The sequence below is a fragment of the Mustela nivalis genome (genome assembly GCF_964662115.1).
Source record: "Mustela nivalis genome assembly, chromosome: 11".
Lineage (NCBI taxonomy): Eukaryota > Metazoa > Chordata > Mammalia > Carnivora > Mustelidae > Mustela > Mustela nivalis.
Window position 1 is genome coordinate 47,439,818 of NC_139030.1, and position 26,943 is coordinate 47,466,760.

General features: G+C 35.6%; 1 protein-coding gene across 7 annotated transcripts in view; it reads right to left on the reverse strand.

The window, feature by feature from the left end:
• Window positions 1–715: 715 nt before the first annotated feature.
• DYNC1I2 (dynein cytoplasmic 1 intermediate chain 2) overlaps window positions 716–26,943 on the reverse strand; it is a 56,069-nt gene continuing 29,841 nt past the window's right edge. For 5 of the 7 annotated variants that reach the window (XM_082689163.1, XM_082689160.1, XM_082689164.1 and 2 more), the window contains 11 exons: window positions 22,696–22,791; window positions 22,333–22,495; window positions 22,109–22,208; window positions 21,528–21,653; window positions 20,439–20,585; window positions 19,954–20,067; window positions 19,512–19,645; window positions 18,547–18,691; window positions 5,225–5,365; window positions 3,245–3,370; window positions 716–1,649 (listed from right to left, as the gene is read on the reverse strand). In XM_082689163.1, coding sequence (XP_082545289.1) covers window positions 1,536–1,649; window positions 3,245–3,370; window positions 5,225–5,365; window positions 18,547–18,691; window positions 19,512–19,645; window positions 19,954–20,067; window positions 20,439–20,585; window positions 21,528–21,653; window positions 22,109–22,208; window positions 22,333–22,495; window positions 22,696–22,791 — 1,406 coding nt within the window. In that variant the 3' untranslated portion in view covers window positions 716–1,535. The remainder of the gene's footprint in view (window positions 1,650–3,244; window positions 3,371–5,224; window positions 5,366–18,546; window positions 18,692–19,511; window positions 19,646–19,953; window positions 20,068–20,438; window positions 20,586–21,527; window positions 21,654–22,108; window positions 22,209–22,332; window positions 22,496–22,695; window positions 22,792–26,943) is intronic. The other 2 variants (XM_082689165.1, XM_082689162.1) reach the window with 1 other exon arrangement.

Below are 26,943 nucleotides of genomic sequence, written 5' to 3' on the forward strand. Positions count from 1 at the left end.
TAGGCAATTATGGGGTGCTAATTTGTGAAAACTGAATATATAAAAATGGAGAATTGCCTGAAGTAAATAAAATCAATATAAAATTTTAGAGTCGGAAGGAAATTTAACAGTGGTCTAACCAAACTTAATTCCTGGATAAAAAAAATGAGGCACAAACAGATTGAAACACTTGGCTAAAATCACACTTCTCGTGAGTGCCAGAGCTAGAACTAAGTTGGGTCTAGTATTCCTAGTCAATTATTTTACATTACACAATACTCATAGTTTGGAAATTTTATTATTTGGAAATTTATTTTCAACAGATCTTTGTTAGAATTATAAAACAACCACAAAAACGTTCAAATTCTTTATCTATTCTTCCTTCCTAGCTCATGTTCTGTTGAATAAACAGTTAAATTTTAGAAGGATAAGTGGTTAGGATCAAGGAAATAGACAATTTAATTAAAGTGGATAAAATAAAGATCTGATCATAATGCTTTCCTCTAATTCTGAAATAGGTTGATTTCAACATTAATTCTTAGATTTTTTCACTCACCTTTCAGACTTGGTTATACAAGGTTGTGTGGTAACAGATCTCAAGATGTGGAGTTGATTCAATGACAAAGTTCATTTGAACACTTCCTTCATAGCTACTACTGCAACCATGAAATCAATTTCTCTCAGGAGGTTTTAGTTTCAGAGAGCTCACATACATAATAATCTCAATCAATGAAAATAATAGGCAGCTTTCTGTTTATTCTTTAGAAGAACTACATCTCAGATGGAAAGTAAATTAGGGAGTAAAGCAAAAGTTAACCCAGGATAAATTTTTTCACTGACAGGAAACATCAGTTCACAATTTCATCAAGAGATCTACATTATAATGTATGGCATATTTAAGACACAAAACTTGATGAGATTTGAGGTGGCCACTTACAATGAGAGCTTAAAGAAAGATACGTAAAAAAAAGACACTTTATAAAAGGGATGGGAAAATTAAAATTGCAAGGCTAAATCAAAATAAAATCTGAAAAGTTAAAGCATATTTGTTTTTATTTAATAGTGATCACATGAATTATAAAGAAGAAAAGGGATATCAGAATGGAGCTTGGGTAAATGTATGCATGCTACGGTTAAGAATAAACATTATTCTTACATATTATGGTTAGTGAGGACAGTATCAGTGTAACACGGAACTGTGATTATTTAAAAATATGCAGAACTGATTTAATCTGTACTTTAGAAATAACTTGAATATAGTGTTACACGTTGAAAAGAATTCAGAAGAATAACTAATACCAAATATACACTTGTGTATAAGAATTCAGAAAAAATTCTGTAAAGTTAATTGGCTGTATTAAAAATGACACAAATCCAAAACAAGATGCATGTTATATAAAAAGGGACACTATAATTTACTTGCTCCGTTAAATCCATGGTTAAATCCACGAAATTTCCTTTTAATGAACATTTAGACAGAAACATGCAAATAGTCTTAGGTTCTACTTAGGGACTTCCCCAAACCTGCTAAGGCTACAATATCCCCCTTTCAGGAGCTAAGCAGGTATTCGGGTAGCTGCTTCCTCCTCTGCATCAGCTCTGTTTGCATTAATTTCTGCGAGTGTTCGGCCAAACCGTGCCCATTCATCATTTCGGGGGACAGCAATCTGCTGTTAAAAGAAAGACAATGTTTTATGTATGCTGAGATAAAAGATCATCTTACCCAGTATTTCAGTTTGTTTTCAAATAATTTTTCCATTAAAAAGTAGTAATTGACATAAATGGTCTTTCCATAATTACAGAGACTATAACAATGCTTTACAATACATTTCAAAACAAAAGATGATGTTTGGGATGTGTGTTGTGACAGTCTCAGAAACACTTTTGCTGTTACCACCATCAGTACAAGAGAGAATAACAATGACACTCTGCAAATATGACTCCTATCCACTATTTCATGGATTTTGCTGGTGGGGTAGAATTCCTTAAAATTTTTTACTTCTTGCACTATTCCAAATATGAAATAGTTTTTGAAGCATGCTTCAAAGGGCTGGTTTCTTATGAGAAATTTATTTTTGTTTGGTGCATAAAATAACCATTTTCAGTATCTTAATCCCTTCATCAGAAGGTACATTATGTTTTACCACTACAGTGATTTACAAATAGCTAAAGGAGAAAAGAGGCTCATGATGTTTTTGCCTCCCTGAAGCATCCAATGACTAAAACTTTTTGATAATTGTTATCATAATATTGGAGAAATCTCAACACTGCCGAATTAAAGCACAAACCACTGAGTATAGCAAACGAATGTGCCTGCTTCTTAATCTACCATATTAGACTAGATTAGATTAGTCATATCCAATATGGTAACTACCAGACACATGTGACTGTTCACATTTAAATTACTTGAAATAAAATTTAAAATTCAGTTCTTTCGTTGTGCTAGCCACATTTTAAGTGTTTGATAGCCATATGTGGCTAGTGACTACTGGATTAGACAGTGCAGATATAGAGCAATTCCATCTGTGTGGACAGTTCAATTGGCTATTCTAAATGATTCAATCTACCTCCCTCCAGATCCAATTACTAGAGGCCACAGGGAGTCCAGAGGGGATGGGGACTCATAAGGCATAGCAAAAAAAAAAAAAAAAAAAACAGTGACTAAGGCTTCTTTTAGCCAGGGCTAAAAAGAAGGAAATCACTCCTGAATATCGTGTATAGCCAACCCAAATACTAAAGATGACACAAAGATGCAACTCATCCTGCTGGATTCAATGATAATGGCTTTCCAACAAGGTTCAGAAGTCAAGACTCACATTTCACACAGTCATCAAATAACTCTCAAAGATACTACTTTTGATTTCTACTACCTGGCCCAAGCAAATCTAAACATATAGAAAAATAAGAACCTAAATCTGTAAAGTCCTTAAGTCCGTAATGCAGAGTCTATAATTCAACTGTAACTCCAAATTTCTTCTTCCTGAAAAGTTTCTAATCTCTAGTAATGTATGCTTCAAGAAATAAGGTACTTCCAATATATGATATTATCCTCAAAATCTGTTGTGTGGGGGACACAGAACACCCAATTTAGAAAGAAAATTAATCTTAAGAGTTGCTTCTGTTGTGAAAAAAGTTTTATCTTTATAACCATATGGTTTATACAACTTATGAACCTTGAAGACTAGTTTTAGCCACAAAGATACCATAACCACAATGCCCTGAAAGCAAACAGATGTATCAAAATTATAGGCAGTGAGCCCCATACCTCTCCCACATCATATATGACAATCTGTCCTTCAGAATCACCCACAGCAATCTCTCTTCCAGAATGGGTCCATCTTACACGATTAAGAGCAGGATTACCCTCCACAGAAATGCTGGCAGTTGGCACCTGAAGTCATTTAAAATATAGTGCAGTTAAAAGTTTCATCAAGATTTCTATAAACATGTAAAACAGTAACTCTTCTTTCTTCCAATCGGGCTACATTTTTTAAAACAAAGATGAAAATGGATGAAGAATTTTTCCAACTTTCTTCCTGTTCAGTGATACATTATGAATGACATTACAGTCAATCCCTGAAAATGGTTTGGGAAAATAACTTAAGTTCTTATATAAGAAATTCTCACATGACTGGATACACACATCATTTTGAAAGATCTTCTCCTTAATAAAGGATTCTTTGTTGTTATTTTAACTTTTTTTAAGAAATCAAGCTGTTTGAAAACAGATGGACAAAATCCCATTTTAAAAAACATTTCAAAAGCCCTCATAAACAGATTATGGTTCAATTTTAGAGGACAGAAATTACTTTTGTAGCTTGTGACTCTGTCAGCTGAAACCTGTGATTTGATCCACAGTTCCTAGAAAGAGTTCATACTGAAGGTGCAGTCTGGGTCTTGCCAAAGCTCTTGTTCCCATCAGCTGTCTAGAACAGGGTAGGATGATAGCACCAAGACAATGGCACACCACTCCCACCGCCCCCCCCAGCCCCGGAATCTCCCTGTACTTCTCTTATGCTGAGGAAAAAGAGATTTATTTGTCACACCCAGAACAAACAGTCAATGTCTGACTCAGACTGGAAGCACGAAAAAATTTTTGAAACCTGATTAAAAATAATTCTTTTAATTGACACTAGTCATCCCCAGATGACTATTTTAACTCCTAGAATGCCAAAACTGTTAGAGAGAAGAACTGTAATTTAGATATATTTTTTGAGTTAAGGATTATAGGAAAAACCCACATTTAAGTATAACCCCAACTCTCAAACACCAAAATCCAAACTGAAAAAATACAATTGGTACCATTTTAGGTAACTATAAAAGTATAATTAATCCCAACCATCTAGTCAGATACTCTTTCTCCTAGAAGTATCTGAATATTCCTCCTCAAAATACTAAACCAGGAGCTGGCACACTTAACTACTCTTACATTTCTAATATATAACTTCCTTGGCCTGTATATCCAACTATTTTACTTCAAGTGATTTGGATGGCTGCCACCAGAAATATGAAGAAATATGGGAAAGAGTGGGATGTGGGTGAAGGCACCAAGAGACTTTATCCTCTATAACTGTTTCTGACAGAACTCCTAAAAAACATGATCTCTTACCAACACATATCAGTATAGAATTCAAGGAACATTTAAAATATACATATCTAAAAGTAAGTAATAGCTGTAGTTAAATTTCACTTCCAGGAAGTAATGTTAGCATAGTAATTAGGAAATTTTGTGGGTTTTCTATTCATTTTATAGTAATAACACTCTGTTTTCAAGTATTCATGGAACAAGTCATCAAAAATAAATTTTTCTTTCATTTAAATAAGACAGGCTAAACTAATGTTTATGGAAGATATACAATTCTGTCAAGGCTAAGAGATAATTTAGAAATTCAGAATTAAGGTTAACATACTTCAACAGTCTGAAATGATCTGCTTTGTAGCCTGCAAGTAAAAAATAACCCCGTTGCCTTATAAATGAGACTTTGCCAGGACACTACAGACATGATAGTGCTTTTCAGAAGTAAAAGGAAATGCCCCAGTGCTCTTGGCAACATTATTTCTCCCTTCAGTACTGCACAGCATGCTGTTTATTATTAAGGGTACAAAGCTTATTTGGTTTCTTTGTGATGAGGCTACAATCACTGAGCACTTTTACATTCCTTGGGATAAAAGGAATTTCACAAATTATTCAATAAATCTTCAATTTTCTATTTTTCAGTGCAATTTTTGTTATTTTCCTGCTCACCTCTGTATCATTATTGAGATTCCACAAATCCAGCCTCCCCATGCCATCCACACAAGCAAACAGGGCTGGGTGGGTGGGTGACCACATAACATCATAAACATAGTCTGAATTATCTTCAAATGAGTACAAAGGCTTGTTATTCTGAAAGGAAAAAGTTGATTCTTAGCATAGTCAAAATACAACATACATTCAATAGGTATGAATAACATTTTATGATATTTAACTCAGCCTAGAAAAAGTTCCTCTTACTTGTTTCACTACAGACTTACCTGGAGTTATGAACTGAGAACTGACTATTGTATTGCAGTTTCTTTTTAACTTCTAGACACTACACTGTTTTAAAAAAGGAACAGAATATGCTTCAGAAACATTTGCCCAAGAGAAGTCTCTGGGAGGATGATAGCAATGGCAGTTCACGTTTTGAATTCTTCTAACTCTCCCCATAAACCCAAACCAAGCAATGAAGATAGCAAAACCAAAGATTCAAAGACAATATGCACAACAAAATCAGGAGACAAAGCTCCAAATATAAGTAGAAAGAAACTCGGGCACCTGGGTGGCTCAGTGGGTTAAAGCCTCTGTCCTCGGCTCAGGTCATGATCCCAGGGTCCTGGGATTAAGCCCCGCATTGGGCTCTCTGCTCGGCAGGGAGCCTGCTTCCTCCTCTCTCTCTGCCTGCCTCTCTGCCTACTTGTGATCTCTCTCTTACAAATAAATAAATAAAATCTTAAAAAAAAAATCATTTAAAAAAATAAGTAGAAACAAACTTCTACCAATAACAAGGCTTCTGTAGTACAAACATCTGTGTGCAGGAAGAAGTGTGGAAAGGCCTCGGGCTTCTGACAGCCAGAATGCAGAACAGAAGAGCCTCATAGTTGACAGCAGATACTCACTGGGCAGTGTCAGGGAACATGCTGAGTCTGAGAATAGCAGCAGAAACTGGGAGTTCAATGTAATTCTATTTATAAATAAGTGCAAGCAGACTCCAACGTGATGTAAGTAAGGTCTAATGGTGCAGTCTGAGTTCTATAAACTCTCAAAATTAAAAAACCAAAGCTCCCTTTCAGGACAAAGTCTCACCAAAGAGAAACTGTGAGGAGTAGAATCAGCTTTGTAGAATATAGCACAGCAAGGACAAAGGGAAAGAGAAGGCTCAGATAAAACTGGTGGAGAGAACAGAAAAGGCACATCTCAGAAAGTACAAGCCTGAAAGAGATAAGTATTTACTTTGCAAAAAACACAGAAGAGAAATCTTTAGCCTAAACTAGAAAAGCTATCCTATGCCCATTCCCACCCTCCTAAAAGTAGAGGAAAAAGTAATTTCACTAGTAGAGAATAAGTGACAAAAAAGGATTTGGGTCAAATCCCACACAAAGTTATTGTGGCAGACCTTCAATAATGCTGTCATGACAGTTAAATGGAAAATGGTAGACAAGATGGATTTGCACATGCACAAGAATAAAGAAAGACCCCTCCTTCCTCATACCAGACACAAAAAGTAACTTAAAATGTACTGTAAGTCCTAGCCAAAGCAATCAGACAACAAAGAGAAATAACAGACATCCAAATAGGCTAGGAAAAAGTAAAACTTTCACTATTTGCAGATGACATGATACAGAAAACCCCCCAAAACAGCAAGAAGTGCTGATTTTTAAAAAATCAGTAAATTCACAGGATACAAAATTGATGTACAGAAATCTGTTGTATTTTTATATATCAACAATGAAGTAGCACAAAGAGAAATTAAGACAATACTTTCATTTATAATTGCACCAAAAATAATAAGATACCTAGGAATAAACTTAACCAAAGAGGTAAACAACCTGTACCCCCAAAACTATAAAACACTGATGAAAGAAACCAAAGATGACACAAAGAAATGGAAAGACATTCCATGCTCAATAGATTGGAAGAGCAAATACTATTAAAAATGTCTACAATTAACCAAAGTAACCTAATGCAATCCCTATCAAAATATCAACAGCACTTTCCACAGAACTAGAACAGACAATTGTAAAATTTATATGGAACCACAAAAGAGCCCAAATACCCAAAGATATTTTGAGAAAGAAAAGCAAAGATGGAGATATAACCATTCCAGACTTCAAATTATATTATAAAGCTACAGTCACCAAAACAACATGATACTGGCACAAAAATAGACACAGAGATAAATGAAATAACAAATCCAAAATAAACCCACAACTATATGGCCAATTAATCTTCAACAAAGCAGGAAAAAATATCCAATGTAAAAAAGTCTCTTCAACAAATGGCATTAGGAAAACTGGTCAGATACATGCAAAAGAATGAAACCGGACCACTTTCTCACGCCATACACAAAAATAAACTCACAGTGGATTAAACACCTAAATGTGAGACCTGAAACCATAAAAATCCTAGAAGAGAACACAGGCAGTAACTTCTCTGACGTCAGGTGTAGGAACATTTTTTCTAGGTATGTCTCCTGAGGCAAGGGAAACAAAAGTAAAAATAAACTATTGGGACTACATCAAAATAAAAATCTTCCAAACAGTGGAAGGAAACAATCAACCAAACTAAAAGGCAGCCTATGGAATGGAAGACAATATTTGCAAATGACATATCTGATAAAGGGTTAGTATCCAAAATATATAAAGAACTTATACAGCTCAACACCCAAAAAGCAAATAACCCAATTTAAAAATGCAGAAGATATGAATAGACATTTCTCCAAAGATGTCCAGATGGCTAACAGATACATGAAAAGATGCTTATCATGATCTATCATCAGGGAAATGCAAATCAAAAGCTACAATGAGGACCCTCTGGGTGGCTCAGTCAGTTAGGCGGTTGACTTCAGCTTGGATCATGATCTCAGGATCCTGGAACTGGGCCCCGCATGGGGCTCCTCACTCAGTGGGGGGTCTGCTTGTCCCTTTCCCTGTACCCCTCTCTCTGTGTTCTGTCCCTCAAATGAATGAATAAAATTTTTTTTTTAATATTTTATTTATTTGACAGACAGAGATCACAAGCAAGCAGAGAGGCAGGAAAAGAGAGAGGGAGAAGCAGGCTCCCCGCTGAGCAGAGAACTGGATGCGGGGCTTGATCCCAGGACCCTGAGATCATGACCCGGGCTGAAGGCGAGACTTAACCTGCTGAGCCACCCAGGCGCCCCAAATGAATAAAATCTTAAAAACAAACAAACAAAAAAACCCCACAAAAAACCCTACAAGGAGATATCACCTCAGACCTGTCAGAATGGCTCTTATCAATAACACAAGAAACCAGTGTTGGTGAGGATATGGAGAAAAAGAAACCCTCTTGCACTGTTGGCAGGAATGCAAACTGGCACAGCCACTGTGGAAAATGGTATGAAGGTTCTTTAGAAAGTTAAAAACAAAGGTAACCCTATGACCCAGCAATGGCACTACTGGTTATTACCCAAAGAATATAAAAACACTAATTCAAAGGGATATATGCACCCCTAGGTTTATAGCAGCATATATACAATAGCCAAGATATGGAAGTAGCTCAACAAACACACAACAAAAACATACATGGGTGTTCACAGCAGCATTCACAATAGCCCCAAATGGAAACCACTTAAACACTTGATAACTAATGAATGGTAAAAGTGGTATATCCATACAATGGGACAGTATTTGTCCAAAAAAGGAATGAAGTACTGATATATGCCACACATGGATGAACTTTGAAAATATGTGACGTGAAAGAAGCCAGTCACATATTGTGATGCCATAAAATGTCTATAATGAAAGTTCTGCAGAAATTGAAAGTAGGTCATTTCCAGGAGCTGGGTGAAGGGAAAGGAGGAGTGACTGCTTACAGATTTAAGGTACCTTTCCAAAATTTGAAAATGTTCTAAAATAAGACAGTGATGATAGTGCATATCTCTGTGAATCTAACAACTGTACAATTTAAAAGGATGGATTTATAGTATACAAATTACATTTCAATAACAGGTTTTTAAAAAAGATTTTATTTATTTATTTGAGAGAGAAAGCAAGAGAGGGAAAATAAGCAGGGGGAACAGAAGAGGGAGAAGCAAGCCTTCTGCTGAGCAGGGAGCCCAATGCAGGGCTGGATCCCAGGACCCTGGAATCATGACCTGAGCCGAAGGCAGAGGCTTTAACTCACTGAGCCACCCACGTGCCCCAATAACAGTTATTTTAAAGAAAAGAGATAAAGTTAATTTCTTAAAAAGTGATAGACAGAAATTAACAAAAATATACCTATAAAGGCAGCCCCTAAAGAAGAAAACCAAAGCAATACTATAGAATATAAAAAATAACTCAAGAGAACTCTCCTAAAATAAAAAAAGACAGCTTGAAACTACATATTTAAGAGTAGCCTGTGCATCTACGACAATAAACCCTTTAAAGAAAAAGAAAAAAAAGTTTGATCAGCCAGGTTTTGTAAGGACAATTAAGGACAACAATGCTTTTTGCCAAAAGATGACAGAGTGATATGTAAGGTAATCAAAGAAAACAGTGTAGATATGGATTTTATATACAGCCAAACTGACCTCTGTAACCCAATAGGCTCTTGTGAATATGAGAATAATGCATCCACAAACACACGACTATAGAATGAGCTTCAGGTGACCAAAAAAACTGAGGAGATGTCAACATACGGACAGGCAGATACCAAGTGATTCATGAGGCTAAACTCTTCTTTATGGAAGTGGAAACAACCTACAACTATACACAACAGTATGAACAATACAGTAAAAATGTAAAATCCAGACTGTGAGAAACTCTAACAAGACAACCAATCTGGTTTCTTCTTCAACAGCGACGAATGGAGAAGAGAGGGAAGAAAGCCCTATCTTAAGAGAGGGGCTCAAGGGAGCCTGGGTGGCTCAGCGGGTTAAGCCGCTGCCTTCGGCTCAGGTCATGATCCCAGGTCCCGGGATCGAGTCCCGCATGGGGCTCTCTGCTCAGCGGGGAGCCTGCTTCCTCCTCTCTCTCTCTCTGCCTGCCTCTCTGCCTACTTGTGATCTCTGTCTATCAAATAAATAAAATCTTTAAAAAAAAAAAAAAAAGAGAGGTGCTCAAAAGATGTGTTACTAGCAAATATATGGATCTCATTTGGATCGTGCTTCAAAAAATAAACAGTAGAGACAAACCATAAGTGACTCTTTTTTTTTTTTTAAAGATTTTATTTATTTATTTGACAGAGAGAAATCACAAGTAGATGGAGAGGCAGGCAGAGAGAGAGAGGGAAGCAGGCTCCCCGCTGAGCAGAGAGCCCGATGCGGGACTCGATCCCAGGACTCCGAGACCATGACCCGAGCCGAAGGCAGCGGCTTAACCCACTGAGCCACCCAGGTGCCCCACCATAAGTGACTCTTAATCTCACAAAACAAACTGAGGTTTGCTGGGGGGAGGGGGGTTGGGAGAAGGGGGTAGGGTTATGGACATTGGGGAGGGTATGTGCTTTGGTGAGAGCTGTGAAGTGTGTAAACCTGGTGATTCACAGACCTGTACCCCTGGGGATAAAAATATATGTTTATAAAAAATAAAAAATTAAAAACAGTAAAAAATTAAAAAAAATTTTTTTTTAAATTTATTTTCAGCGTAACAGTATTCATTGTTTTTGCACCACACCCAGTGCTCCATGCAATCCGTGCCCTCTCCAATACCCACCACCTGGTTCCCCCGACCTCCCACCCCCTGCCCCTTCAGACCCCTCAGATTGTTTTTCAGAGTCCATAGTCTCTCATGGTTCACATCCCCTTCCAATTTCCCTCAACTCCCTTCTCCTCTCTAACTCCCCTTGTCCTCCATGCTATTTGTTATGCTCCACAAATAAGTGAAACCATATGATAATTGACTCTCTCTGCTTGACTTATTTCACTCAGCATAATCTCTTCCAGTCCCGTCCATGTTGCTACAAGAGTTGGGTATTCATCCTTTCTGATGAGACATAATACTCCATAGTGTATATGGACCACATCTTCCTTATCCATTCATCCATTTTTTTTTAATTTATTATTATTTTTTTTTATAATTTTTTTATTTTTTATAAACATATATTTTTATCCCCAGGGGTACAGGTCTGTGAATCACCAGGTTTACACACTTCACAGCACTCACCAAAGCACATACCCTCCCCAATGTCCATAATCCCACCCTCTTCTCCCAAACCCCCTCCCCCCAGCAACCCTCAGTTTGTTTTGTGAGATTAAGAGTCACTTATGGTTTGTCTCCCTCCCAATCCCATCTTGTTTCATTTATTCTTCTCCTACCCACTTAAGCCTCATGCTTAGCAAAATAAGTCAAGCATTCATCCATTTTTTTAATTGAAAACTGATTGGCTATTTAATGAAATAAAGAAATCATTTCATTTTGGGGATGTGTGATATAGAGTATCATGGTTTTTTTAAGACTTTATTTTTTAGAGATTATGTATTGAATATTTGTAGATGACATAACATATCTGGATTTGCTTTAAAATCCAGGGGTGGGGAGGGTGTGTATACATGGAAATGAATCAAACAAGATGTTGATAATCATAGAAGCTAGGTATTGGTTACCATGGCTTCATTATACTCTTCTATTTGATTTTGTATCTACTTGGAATTTTCCATAAGAAAAAGAGTTTAAAAATATTTAAAATTTCCATTCAGATATTAATGTCAAGATTATGACTTAATAGCCAAAAATGTTTACCTGTAATTAAGAAATTTTTAAGCAAAACTTTGAAGTAAGCTAGAAACTGAAACTAAGAGGTTTTTTCCTCTCAAGATCACCATTCTCTATAACTCTCTTTAGCAAAAATGCCAAAGAAGTCTCACTCTGAAGTAGTGGTTTTCAACGTAGGATGGGCATCATATTCATCTGTAGAGCTTTTTTTAAAAAATACTTACTTTATTTGTCAGAGAAAGAGAGAACACAAGCAGGGATAACAGCAGGGAAAGGGAGAAGCAGGCTCTCTGCTGAGCAAGGAGCCCAGTGTGGGACTTGATCCCAGGACCCTGGGATCATGACGTGAGCCAAATGCAGACACTTATCCAACTGTGCCGAGGTTTTTAAAACTCCAGATGCAGCCCCCTGCATCATACAATTCATCAGTGTTTCTGGTGTTGCTGCACTAGTGATTCTGACGCACACCATGATTAAGAGCCACCATGCTAAGGTATATTATTCCTAAGGTGATAGTATACTTCCTCAAGAATATTCCATTTTTAGCCCATTTTATGGTCTCCAATCAAGGACTTAACAACAGAAGTTGTTCAAAATCAAAATCATGTTCATATGCTCCACTCTGTAACCATATATATAGGTCTACATAATTTTCTAAAGAAGGGGTTATCAATAGAAAAATGGATAAAAGATTTGAACAGAAATGTTACAAAATGGCCAAAAAGTACATGAAACGTGTTTAACCTCATCAGTCTCAAGGTGATGCAAATTAAAACCACAATGCAATGCAAATATACCTATCAGAATTATTAAAATGAAAAAAAAAAAGGGCAGAAAATATCAAGTGTTGAGAAGGCTGCAGAACAAGGGAAGATTTCATATGCTATGAGTTGATTATAAACTGGTAAAATCACTTTGGAAAACTGCTTGGCAGTATCTACTAAAGCAGAATGTAGGCATATCTTATAAGTATTTCACTCCTAGGTATATCCCCAACAGAAATAAGCGCTTATGTCCATCAAAAGACATCTACAAGTGATTCATGAGGAAATATTTTTCTTTAAAGAAGTATAAACAATGCCAGTAGCAGCACTACTCTTAACAGCCCACACTGGAGCAAACCCAAATACCATCAGCAGTAGAACAGATAAACAGTGGAATACTTACATATTGGAATAGTATACAACTGAGAGAACAATCAATGAATCTCACAAACATAAGCAAAAACAGCCAGCCACAAATATGTAAATATTATATGATTCCATTTTTATAAAATATGTAGTTATATGCAAATTAAACTTATTTATGTCTTTTTAAAAAAGATTTTATTTATTTGAGAGAGAGAGACAGAGAGAGCACAAGCAAAGGGAAGAGAAGAGGGAGAGGGAGAAGCAGGTTCTCCATTGAGCAGGGAGCCAGATGTGGGGCTCGATCCCATGAGCAGAGAGCCAAAGGCAGATGCTTAACTGACTAAGCCACCCAGCCGCCCCAATAGAATCTCTTTAAAAAGAAATAATTCCAAGGTCAGAGATATCTTCCTATATAACTTGACTGAGATATGACCTTTTTGAGAAGGAATGTGTCTATTAAAAGCAAAGGAAATACAAAGAAGCAGAAGATAGTACTCAATTCAAACATTGTCCAGGAGAGAGTCTCAGCCAAAGGATTCTAAGAATTACCACTCATGGCAAGGCTATCTCCATGTGAAAATGAATGAATCACACTATCTTCACTTGATGCCATTAAACATTCAAATTAGAAAAACTTCCTTTGTTCCAATTTCTTGCTCACCAAGCAATCTTCTGATTATAATTTGGCTTCCGACGTGGGTTGTCTACAGAGAAACAATGAGCTGGTCAGGCCAGCATGAGTATCTAGGCCTTCTGGCAGTGGTTTCTCATTATTAAATTAATAAATTGACCCTCTCCCTATCAGTGTCTTGGAAGCCTGTTAGTTCAGTCAGCACTCCCTAGCTAATCAACTCTAGTAGACTGTAAGACTTAAATTTCTGAATTAGGAAAGAACAGGCTGGACACTGGCCAGTGGCACGTTACTATAGTAAATGCTACCATGGAGGATTGGGTCCCAACGGTCAGAAAGCCTTCCCCAAGAAATACTTCAAATTCAAAGCATTTTTTCATTTGAACGTGTCTAATATGTGCACAGTTGCTATTCCAAGCATTAGGAATGTCTCTTCAACCTCATTTTAAATGGTGGCATTCTCTGAGAGTTAAATAATGAAGCTGTTAAAATATAAAAGAGAATTTAAGACATCAGAGATTGTGAAAAAAATTTAAGGCATGTATGGACTACTGAAGTCTGAAAACTACCTACCCTAAGAAATTATCCCATTGATGATTTTAACCTTGACAATTAATGGCAATACAATTCTGACAGAAAATGTTCTGACATTAGAATACACTGTGCATACATGGAAATATTTTGGCCCCAAATAAACAATCCTTATATTTTAAAAGTAATTTGTAACAAGTACGGTTAAATGTGGCAGAACATTAAGCTAATTTACCAGGTCTACCCCTAATCAAGTTGTTTTTTTTTGTTTTTTAAAGATTTTATTTATTTATTTGACAGAGAGAAATTACAAGTACACTGAGAGGCAGGCAGAGAGAGAGAGAAGGAAGCAGGCTCCCTGCTGAGCAGAGAGCCCGATGCGGGACTCGATCCCAGGACCCTGAGATCATGACCTGAGCCGAAGGCAGAGGCTTAACCCACTGAGCCACCCAGGCGCCCCCTAATCAAGTTCTTAACAGAATCCTCTGTTTACCTTCCAGTAGTTTCACTGCTCACACATTCTTCCTACTGTTTTTCAGGGCTGCCAAAGTACTTCTGTCATGACTTTCAAATTTGGCATTTTGAAAAGGTAAGTGTCCTCCAAATATAAATATATATATATATATATATATATATTTTTTTTTAAGATTTTATTTATTTATTTGACAGAGATCACAAGTAGGCAGAGAGGCAGGCAGAGAGAGAGAGGAGGAGGAGCCCGATGTGGGGCTCAATCCCAGGACTCTGGGATCATGACCTGAGCTGAAGGTAGAGGCTTTAACCCACGGAGCCACCCAGACGCCCCTCCTCCAAATATATTAAAAGTAATGTCTTGGTTGGTATAAACTTAAGAAAAATGTGGAAAATCCTCTACATCTCTGTTTATATTCTTTACTAAAAATAACTGCGTTTAAAAAAGCCTTGAAAACAATTTGATGACCCAGAACTCTGTTGCTGCATTATAAATTCCTGACTAGGCAAAAATTAGAAGCTGACTATACAAGTAGATCATTTTAAATTTGAGGCAGTGTCAAATTGAGGTTTCTGGGATTTTTTAGAGGACTTATTAAAAAGGAGAAAAAAGGAGGAATCTTGTTTTGCTATTAGGGAAGAGCCAGATCTTAAAGGATATAAAGATAAAGCATATATAGATATATCTTTTTTTTTTTTTTTTTTAGATTTTATTTATTTATTTGACAGACAGAGATCGTAAGTAGACAGAGAGGCAGGCAGAGAGAGAGAGGAGGAAGCAGGCTCCCTGCTGAGCAGAGAGCCCGATGCGGGGCTCGATCCCAGGGTCCTGGGATCATGACCTGAGCCGAAGGCAGTGGATTAACCACTGAGCCACACAGGCGCCCCATAGATATATCTTAAAGATATAGCAATTTTTAGCAACTTGCTCCTTCCACTTTATGGGGACTCAATTCCCAGAGTCAGAAAACCCTTAAAAAAAGTAGAGGCTGAGAAGAAAAACATTTAAAGTCTGTTAAATTCACAAATGTAAGATACTGGCTTAAAAAGCTTAAAATGGAATTGAAACAATGTTTTTAAAGATATTATTTAAAAACCTTGTCTACTGGGGCACCTGGGTGCCTCACTCAGTTGAAAGACTGACTCTTGGATTCAGCTCAGGTCATGATGTCAGGGTCATGAGATGGAGCCCTGTGTCAGGGTCCACGGTCAGTAGGAATCTGCTGGAGATTCTCTCTGTCCCTCTCCTTCTGTCCACCACCCCTAAACCACTCTCTCTCTCTGAAATAAATCTTGAAAAAACAAAACAAAACCCAAAAAACACAGAGGCACCTGGGTGGCTCAGTGGGTTAAAGCCTCTGCCTTAGGCTCAGGTCATGATCCCCGGGTCCTGGGATCAAGCCCCGCATGGGGCTCTCTGCTCAGCAGGGAGCCTGCTTCCCCCTCTCTGCCTGCCTCCCTGCCTACTTGTGACCTCTCTCTCTGTCAAATAAACAAATAAGATCTTTTTAAAAGACATACACATAAAACACACACACACACAAACCATAAAAAAGACCAAAAAAAAAAAAAAATCACCTTGCCTATTACTCATAACCATTGTGTTGGAGAGCACACTCAAGTTTTTTGGCAGAGTAGAAATAAATACCACCAACACAAGTACCACGAAACATAAATCCAAGATCAAAACAATGACACTGGAAGCCATAATATAACCAACTAAAAAAATATTTACTCAGCAGATTGTTGCTGTTCTAGCTTTCACAGAGAATTACTTATGTACAAAAAATAAAAGGCAGTTCTTCTGATAAAGTTTTAGAGGGCCCTTAAACATGTATAAAAACACTCTGTTCTATGTTGGCTCATCCTTTGACCACTAACCCTGGAGAGGTATGTACTTGTGTATGTGTGTGTGTGTGAGACATATGTATCACAGTTGAATGAATAAGTGAAGCTCACAGAAGGAAGCAATGCCTAGCTCAATTAGCAAAGAAAAAGATATGCCTGGCTGTCATTCTTATTCAGAAGGCAGTTCTATGTTGAAATACAGCAAAATACAAGAACAAAAAATACCAACCACCAATCAACCAGCTGTGTGAGTACCACAAAAGCAAGCATCAATCAGTCTGCTATCACAGACATAAGTTCTGTTCTTATTTAGGCAACGAAGAGGAATTCTTCATTTTCCAGTCCTGCTGGTAATATATGCAAGGGTGGAAGCCTCAAATTTAAAGCTAAAAGACTGGCAACTGAAGCCCTATTAAAATAAATCTAAAAATTTATAAAAGATTCTTTCCAAATACTGAAAAACAAAGCTGGCCAATAACCTAACAAAGATATGTCTCCTGTGTTTTTATATAAAGAACTACTAAGGTGTAGCACTTCCAGAAATATAGTAACTTATATGTGGCTACCTGCAGCCTATGCAGAAAATAGTTGGCTTCAACTCTCCTATTCCACACCTTGCTTTGGTTTTACTAGCTAGATTATATATTTCTTTGCTTGTGGTTATAAGAATCTTCTTCCCGTACCTTTTTCCACTGAAAACTCTCCTTAAAAAAACAAAAATTCAAGAACAACCCAAGAAAGAAAACAGATGATTGATTAAATGCATTCAGGGCTCTGTCTGAACCCCATGAAAGAGGAACTGAACATTGCTAAGTGCCTATTACATGTTAGACACTGTGTTAAGCACTCTTCTATATATTTCCTTCATTAGCCTTAAGTGCTATTTTTATGCTCACTAATGCCAAATATGAAAATGCTCAAATTTAAAAGGCAAGCTTTTAGAGGCAAAGTTTTCTAACTCACTTCATATTACATTGAAAAAAAGCACCACAAAGAAAAAAAATGAACAGTAAGTCCATCCCAGATTTCTGAGGCGAGCTTTTGATATATAAATACGGGTTCACTGTAACAGTAAAAAACATTTCTTAAGACCACTAGGTTTCCTCAAAGACACTGAAGAACCAAACAGAATCTCTAAATTCTATCTCATGATAAACTATTCAAAACATCAACATTTAGAATAAGGCAAATAGAAACAATAAGTGAAAAATGAAAATGAAAAAGTATAGCTTAAAATTTAACTTCGTTTAAATAGAATCTGATGTTCTGATTATGCAGCTTTGCCAACTACAATGTAATACTGGAGAAAAGCCAGACAGAAAAGTCAAGGCTTCTAAAATTTAATATGCTCTCAAACGAAATTACAAGGCCTATCACAAGAAGTAACGTTCCCTACTTAGATTGGCCTTGAGACTTTCAATGGAACAGGGCAATGTCACATTTATCTGGAATTGCTGGACGATCAGGAATCACTTTATAACATAGTAGGTTTTTCAAATAACTGAAGCTAATTAAAAGGTAAATAAACTATTTAAATTTTTTATTGTGGAAAACAAAAATATATATGCCTTTATACAGTATTTCCTTACTGATGTAAGTTTGTTATTATAGCCTTATTGTATAGGACTTATTGTACATCTGTTACCTGCCTTTTCTCCATTTTCCACCAGCTCTGTGAGCCACTGCAGCCTCTAAAAGCTCTTCCAAGAGCAAATGTATGGCTTTTGTACTGGACGATACACAGCTATGAATGGTGCTATGAGAGATACCCGCGTGCTTTTTTCCCCTACTCAGTTCAGAGCAAACAGTTCTGTGCTCGAAAAGCCTGAACTGAGAAGACTGGTCCTTGGTTATGTGCGAGGTTAACACTTTTTTTCACACTTTTGTGAAAACTACAACAGCCAGTGGCTCACTCACGTTCAGTATAACTTCTTATCAGGTTTGATCTATCAGTGAATCATTCTAAGCTATTAGAAAGCTTTCTGTCTTTCCCGCGTAGAATTAGAGCACCACCTTGTGTCAGAAACCCAAGGAAATGAGCAGACATCTGTTTTTAGATACCTTAGTTGTCCAAAGTTTTACTGTCCAGTCAAATGATGAAGTGACAAAAAGATGTGAGAAGTCCACTGCTCCAACAGCTGCATGACAATGGATACCAGTGATTGGTCCTTGATGTCCCTCAAACATCTCACTGATTCCAGCTTTGCTATTTCATAAAAGTGAAAATATTAGGGAACTCTCTTGGAAGTAGACTGCTTATAAATACATTTTATTAAGGATTATATATATCAGATTTTGACATCATTTCAACAAACCTAACTCTGCTCATAACACATCAGAGTAACTTATGTTGAGTGTTGCTCAATCCAGATTTGATAACACTACTAAAACAGTAAATACATTTTGAACTATAAACATGGTGTTGACAATACAACTCACAAGTCTAATTATCTGAGGTGATGCAATAGAGATAAAGGGAGGCTACTAATTTTATATCAAAAGCTTTGACATGAAGGTGATCTGTATTTGAGATGAAATCTGGACACTCTATTTTTTTTTTAAAGGAAGCAATTGATAAGGTACAGCTAGACAATTTCAAAACAGATTGAACAGCAGGAGAAATACTAGTCAATTTAAAATGTGTACGTGACATTACTACAAAATTATCAGCAGGATGTACTAAAGCTCAAAGTCCAAATATATCAAAATGGAAAAACGACTGAAAAATCTTATTTACAACTTTAAGGGTCAGTATGTGGCATGTGCATATTATATTTGCAACTGCATACATACAAAACCATAACATACCACAACCCGTAAGATCCAGAACATATCATGATCCAAAGTAACCTTTTATTTGAAACAGTATTTAAGTTTTAATTTTATATACCTGAACTCAAATACAATTTGTCAAAAAATAATGAGTGGCTCTATGACAAATCTCTATTTAAACAAGGGGCAATTTGTTTTAATGAGACTATTAAAGGGAGAAATTTAAATAATTGCAAATTCCAGTTTAGATTTACCTGCCATGGCGGCATGCTGTGTACACAGAACCTTCTTCACTTCCAACAACAAAGTTGTTGACATCTCCAACAGGGAAGGACATAGATGTCACAGCTACTGCCTTTGACTGTTTATGAACCAATTCCATGCTATCCTATGTAGAAAAAATTAAGGAAATTATTTTATAAAATTGCAACTTTTAATTTTCTTAGAAACAGTTTCAGTTTTAATTGGTTTATAAACAATTATTTTATTATAATACTTATACAAATTTACTTTGATTAAATGAAGTAGGTTTGAAAATAAAGGATATCATGACAAAGTATACCTAACCGGTTAGGCTCATAGGCTGTTATCATAATACTATTATAAACATTTATGAAAAAACATAAGCTGGGATTTACATGGACTTAAAAAATAAAAATTTAGTCTCAAAATTTCAGTTTTCCAAGTTTAACTTACCTGTGGATGGGAAAGCATGTCCAGACTCCACGAACAAATTTTTCCATCAGTAGATATGCTAATCAGATTGTGAGCATTTTGTGTTCCAACAACATTTACACAATATACAGGATGCTAAAGAAAGAGATATTAAAAGAAGTTTTCTGGGATTATTTTGCCAAAAAAATGGAACCACTTTTACACTATAATCACAAGTATTCTGTTTCACATCAAAACATTCTCATATCTTGATGGTATTTTTCATGTGAAGTTTGATGCTATTCTGTTGATTAATAAAAGCTTGTCTCAGAAGATAGAAGAGTTTTTAATAAAACAGATTTCTAAAAAGACAACAACAAAAAAAGATCTTCATTCTTGGTGGCCAACTGACGAAGAATTCATACATCAAAGGAAACACATTCTGAGACAACTCTGACAGACACTACTAAGTATTTAATGGTGAACCTGCACAGAAGTCTAATGGAAATAACCTCTTTACTACTTACTGTGTGTGCAGCAGCTGACAGCGGAGTTCTCTGCACCGGAGTTCTTTTATTGCTGCGGTTATCCCACAGGACAATTTGGCCTGAATATGTACCACCAACAACCAGATTTGGATGAAATTTTGCAAATGTAGCAGACATCACAGCTGACTGTAAATAAGTAAGATTTTTATATTTAAGGTTCAAATGGAAGAAGCCTGATAAGGTATAAAAAAAAATCTATATGCAAACATTTTCCCTTTTAGTGTAAGGTATTAGAGGTTATAAAAAGAAGTAAATTAATTTGTTTAAAAATTTCATTTTATTTCATAATATAAAAATACACCTTTAGAATAGTTTTTGCTTAAGTCAAATGTAATGTTTACATAAATGTATTCAAACCATTTATAAGGAAAGTAAAAAAATTATTTCATTTGATTACAGTATTAAATCAAAAGACAACTGGCTCTAACAGTAATGTGACAACAGAGTATAAGCTAGTTTTGATTCAGTTAAGCATTTTTCTCAGAATTATGAGAATCTTTTAATAAAAAGATTGTAACTTATGTAACTAGAAAAGGCTTGCAAATTCTAACCTTCCACTAAACTCACTTTAAAAATCTGCATCTGTTTCCTACTTCAAACATACGTTTTCCTACTTCAAACATTTAAAATCATCTAGTTCCAAAAAAATAAAAATAAGAATAAAATAAGCAAAACTATCTAGTTCCAACTCCTCAGGCCATGTATAAGTAATTCAGTGGGCCAACTGTCTAATTGTATATTCAGCGTATAAGTTCATGAGAAACTCCCTGTAGAAAAGACATTTTACAGAAGATTCCTTTTATATAATCAATTACAATAACAGAAAATCACAAATGCAAAGGACTTTAGGTGTGATTAAACATAAGAGATGTCAGAAAAGCCACAAAGGCAGATCATGCTGAACTGAAAAGTCTTCAGTTTTGTTAACATCTGTTTGCAAATATGAGGTGGTTTAGTAAATGCCAATCCAATGAAATCATTATGTTGACAAGAACAGAAAAAAGGCACTTGTCTAAATTCATTAATGAATTCTTAAACTTAGGGAAGACGGTTAAAAGACCATCTTACCTGGCAGTGAAACACATATTCTGGGGTAGTTTTTTTGTATTTCATATTCCACACGAGGGCCACACCATCAGGTTCATGAGGAGCATCTTCATTGTTATTATAGGAAGCCACGAGTAGCTCTGGATACTGTTCATAAGAATAGGGAAAAAATTGCTATGCGTAAGAAATGTTTCACATTCTCAGTGACTCAACGGTCTTTACCAGATTATTTGAAAATATAAATATTCAACATTTCCACGAGAAATGTATCATGAGAGTTATGCTTACTGGGATGTAGTTACCACAGTTAATTATTTAAAACGTTTTAACATTAAAACACACTGCAATTTTAACCAAAGGATATGGTGAGCAACTGAAATTAATGAACCTGGGTTGTGGCATAAATTCAATCTTGAGTTTAAATTAAAGGATGGTTCCAATCCTTTCTTCCAAATATATAAAATGAATACAATAACATTAGAACCATTCATCCATTATTACTTTAAATGATATATACTGATTTAATTACACAAAGTTTCCATAATTAAGAGTGCCTATTAATTTTAATTAAAAAATGAGTAACCAATTTTGTTACAGTTTACCTGAGATGACCAATCCAAACAGCTAACAACACGATGCTTTGACCAACGTTCATCAAAAAATTGTCGATTTAATGACAGTTTAGCACCTGCTTGAATCTCTCTACAGAAAAAGACCAAATCCAAAAAAAGAATGATGTTATAACTTATCACTCTTGATCGGAAAGTAACTTAAGTAATCTTAAAGTAACATTGCTGAAGCCATAATTTTAGCCATTAAACATTACCCTTCTTTGTCTTCCAAATCCCTTCCGCTGTAGTCAAAGAAGATATTAATCTGCTCAGAAAGCGCTCTCTCTACAATTCTTGTAGAATGGTCAAAGAAACTTAAAAATTCCTCCGAATGTAAGATTTGTTGCTTTTCTTCTTCAGTCAGCTCATGAGGGGGAGCTGGAAAACAAATATTTTCCTAAAGTCCATCAAATCATGTCAACTCACTATCACAGTTTGGATCAATGAATGGCACATATTTTTTTCAATCAAATTCACCTCTTTGATTTAAAGGATTCTATTCTACTTTAACACATAAATAATAAAAAAATTTTTAGTAAGAATCAACAAAATTTTTGTAAGTTAATTCTTTAAGGTACCTTTACTATCATTTTCTTCATCTTTCTTTAAAGTTTTCTCTTCTTCAGGTTCAGTAGGTGGTTTAGGAGTCACTACATCATCTTCTTCCTCTTCATCTGAAAAAAACAAAAACAAAAACAGAAAAACACAAAAATTACTTTTATGAAAATAACCAAACTTTCAAGCAACAGTTCAGAAGGTGTACAACTAACTATACACAAATGCAAAAGTAAACCACTGACAAGACAGAACAAGTAAGAATAATACGAATTCCATCAACACAATTTTAAAGAAATCAGTGGAACTTCTTGGTGTTTTACATACCTATGTGGTACCTCTAACAATCATTCCAAATTTTGTAGCTACATAAACTGAAATAAGATATATAAGCAACTAGGACAAATTCCTCATGGAAATCTCTAAAAGCTTGCAAGCATTTATCATTCCAGACAGAACAACATGCAACTCCTGCATAGTTTTATGTAACATGCTGACACATTAATGCTGTGGAATGAAGAAAATCAAATGTCTAAAATAGCCTACAGAGCTGGCTGCTTACTTGTGATCTGAAACCATCAGTGTCTAATGGGTCTTCATATGGCATAAAGACGGCTTACATTAACTCTCAGGTTGCTATTTGAGAGGCAGATTTTAAAGATAATAGCTATGAGACCACATTTTCTATTCTGTCATTTTAAATGCAAGTCTCATTATCTATTGTTGCATGATGTGGCAATAAGCACTTAAAATCATGTTTTCTTAACTTGGAACAAAAATATATATTGAGATAATATACAGTGTTTATAGGAAGACTTTATTACTAAATCTCCTCTCCAAACCAAGAACTTAAAATCACTTACTTTAAAATGTTGTAGAACATACAACTCTGCATACCTTCTCTCTTACTATGTACTGAGACAGATTTTTATGAAGAAAATGCTTCTTTTTATTGCCTGAACAGATGTGTCATTTGTCTATAAGGGAATGGCAGCAGGCGTCTGCAGCAGAGTGCATCTTAAGTAATGAGGGCCTATTCAATAAGGGGACTTGTTATTTATAGTCATTTCCCCGACCCATGTTCAAAATTATCTAAAGCACACATACATGCTCCGTACACAAAAGAATGGTCAAGGATGGGAACCAGCTGCCAAGTCATGGTCCCAGCAGCCAGGCCAGCTGACTAGATAGCAACAACCAGATGGCACTGCTGGGATTGTGCCTTTCTGCTACAAGGTGGCAAAAGGATGGCACAACATTCTTCCGCTCGGCTGCTTCCAATCCCGTCTCTCCCCAATGGTGAGCCTGTGCAATTACCCACACTCCAGGAGGCCTACAGATAAGCCTTTACCCTGCAAACAAAATGCAGCTTGTAGGCCACACCAGCTGCCAAACCACACACATAGTGTTAGGTTTGGAGAGCTATGAAAATCTTTCTAAGTCTATAGTATTAGCAATAAAAATATAACTGTACCTGTAGGAAAGAAAGCTTTAAATGGCACTGTATAATGCACACAATGATACAACCTCCAACTTAATCAAAATGATAATGACGTATGCCAATCCTACATTACTTGAAATTGAGCGATTTTTACGTTCTGACAAGTTTACAGAACTAGGATAAATGGCACGAATGATTTCAATATATGCTCATACTTTTGAACCAAATGGTGAAGGTTAAAATTTTTCCTTTCAAGGGCCTCAATCAGCCACAAAGGAAAACAGTAATCACTGTCTTTTCAGCCAGCCCAACCGCATTTGTCAGCCCTTTCTCCGTCAATGCAGCCAGAGCAATCAACCTGCCAAACATTCAGAATGGAAAAACAATCTGAAAATACAGGGTATAATGCACCTGCCAGTGAAAATGGCCATTTCAAGAAAAGCTAGTGATCTCAGTGACCCCGCTGAGGAGGCGGTGGTGCAAAGGGGAAAGAACACGTAAAAGAATTCTTAGTGATCGCCACTCTCTTGCACATTGACACTTCCTTACAAAGCATGCCAATTACAGCTTTTGTGCTACTTAAAAAAATGAAAGCTTTTTTTGGGGGCAAAATAATCACACAGAGACACAGAAAGACAGTACTCCTTTTAGATGAATTCTCATATACAACAGATTATTAATCTGAAAACAGTATAACTGGTGACAATTCTATACTGTGCTGCTCAAACGTGATGAAATTCTACCATAAAGTCACCTGTAGGTATAATGTAATAAAACAGTTTAATTACATTTAACTCAGAAGTTGACTTTTAGAATAATGATGTATTTACTTGAATTAAAAATTAAGTTTGAGTGTGTGTGTGTTTATATGTGTATATATATATGTGCATTATACATATAATATATATATTTCCATTTTCTGGCTATCAGTTATCCTAACCAGTTTTGTTTACTAGCAGGGTTTATTGTATGTAAATCCTAAAATCAAGGAGAGGGATTTTGAGACACCCTGGACAGGTCATTCTTGAGCACTGTGAATTACAAATTACAGCCTCCTATCCACATTGTATTTTCCTCCCTCAACTTTGTTGCATTATACGGCTTCTAAGTACTATTTCCAATGACAGGTGTCAAATTCCTGTCATAATGCATATGGTCAGTACTTTAGTGCTAAGTGACCTCATAATCTACATATTTAACAGAAAAGATCTTGTTTATAGACCATCTTTTCTTTCTAAAATTTAAAATGTAGATGAAGTATGCTAGACAGTGATCTATATCTGCCTCTTACATGGCATTTGCCCACATAGATCGGTTTAGTTGTGGCTGAATCATGAGTTATCAACTATTTAGATACATGTTTTCAGGATTTTGTTTAAGAGTTAATGTACATAACTCTCTTTCTACATGGATGAAAAACTGATTTAAAAACTATGACAGGTCAAAAGATTAAGCTAAATAAAATTTCAAGGAACAAAACCCCAAATCATCTGTTCTTCTTAAAAACTACAAAACACCATATTTTTATTATGAAGTTGGTCTTAAACAATTATATATATCAAATATTTGGTAAAAATGCCCATCAGTAACATCAGATCAGAAAATGTTTCTCCGAAAAAATACACTTCTCTTTTTAAAAACCAATATGATAGTTGCTAAAGGACTACTGACACAAGCAAAAATATAGTATCATAATTCTGAAGATTTTCTAAGCTAGTCCTTATTACATGATAAACTATAATGTATTTAAAACAGAAAAAGAATGCAACAGAGCAGGAAGACTGAAAAATGGGACTGCCATGTCACATCAATTTATTGATGAATATTCATTGCAATATGCTAAGTGGTTAACTCCATGCTTTCTCTGACAGGGAATCTAAGGTTATAAACTGAGCAGTAAAGAATGCATAAAAGTAGCAGTTACTTTTAAAATGACAAATCTCTTGTCAATGAATGCTAAGACTAAGTTTAATGAACCATTGAATTTTTACTTTGAGTTAACATCAAAATTGTGATGTATTTTGGTGAGATGGAAAGAAAAGCTGCTCTGTAAATTAAGCTGCACCTAGAAATAACACCAAAGAATGAAATTCCAGTTGTCGGAATAATCTGTTACAACGGAGTAGGTTAATCAAAGTTAAATCATCTGTAAAATGGGTGGCTTTTGTTAAGCTGAAGGAAGGAGTCTTCAGAACAAGTTTTCTCATCTGTATGTCACATTACACTTAAGAGACATCTAAGCTAAGAATAAGCCACAAAGTACATTTTGAATTATTTTAAAATGTTACAACACACTTAACAGGTAATATGCAACATCCTAGGAAATCCTCACTAAATACTGATACTTTTTAAATCTATCACTTATCATGATTAATTCTTACTATGAAGTGAAAAACAATCCCCTCATTGGTGCATTAATGTTCAGAAAATGTGTTTTTTGTCTATAAATGTATCATGTAGTTTCATCAAATTGGTGTGCCATATTTTAAGATAGTTTTAATGTCCTATAGAGTATTCTTAATTTACAAAGTAGCCTTATTATTTATGGTATACTAAGTTCTAGAAATCAGAAAATTTATTGCATATAAAAATGATTTAATTTTCAAAAATTCAACTTGTGAATAACTTCACAAAATCATAAAATGAAATTAGAGAAAAATGATTCAATTATTAGTTTTTAAAATATAAGCTAGATATGAACAGTTTTCCTACAATATTTTCAAAATAATCCTTTCTTTTCTAGATCAAAATCATTTTGAATCGCTTCATTTCAATAGTTGTCCATAATTTCATCTATTTATACCTTACTCTTTAAAATCATGTTATGAAG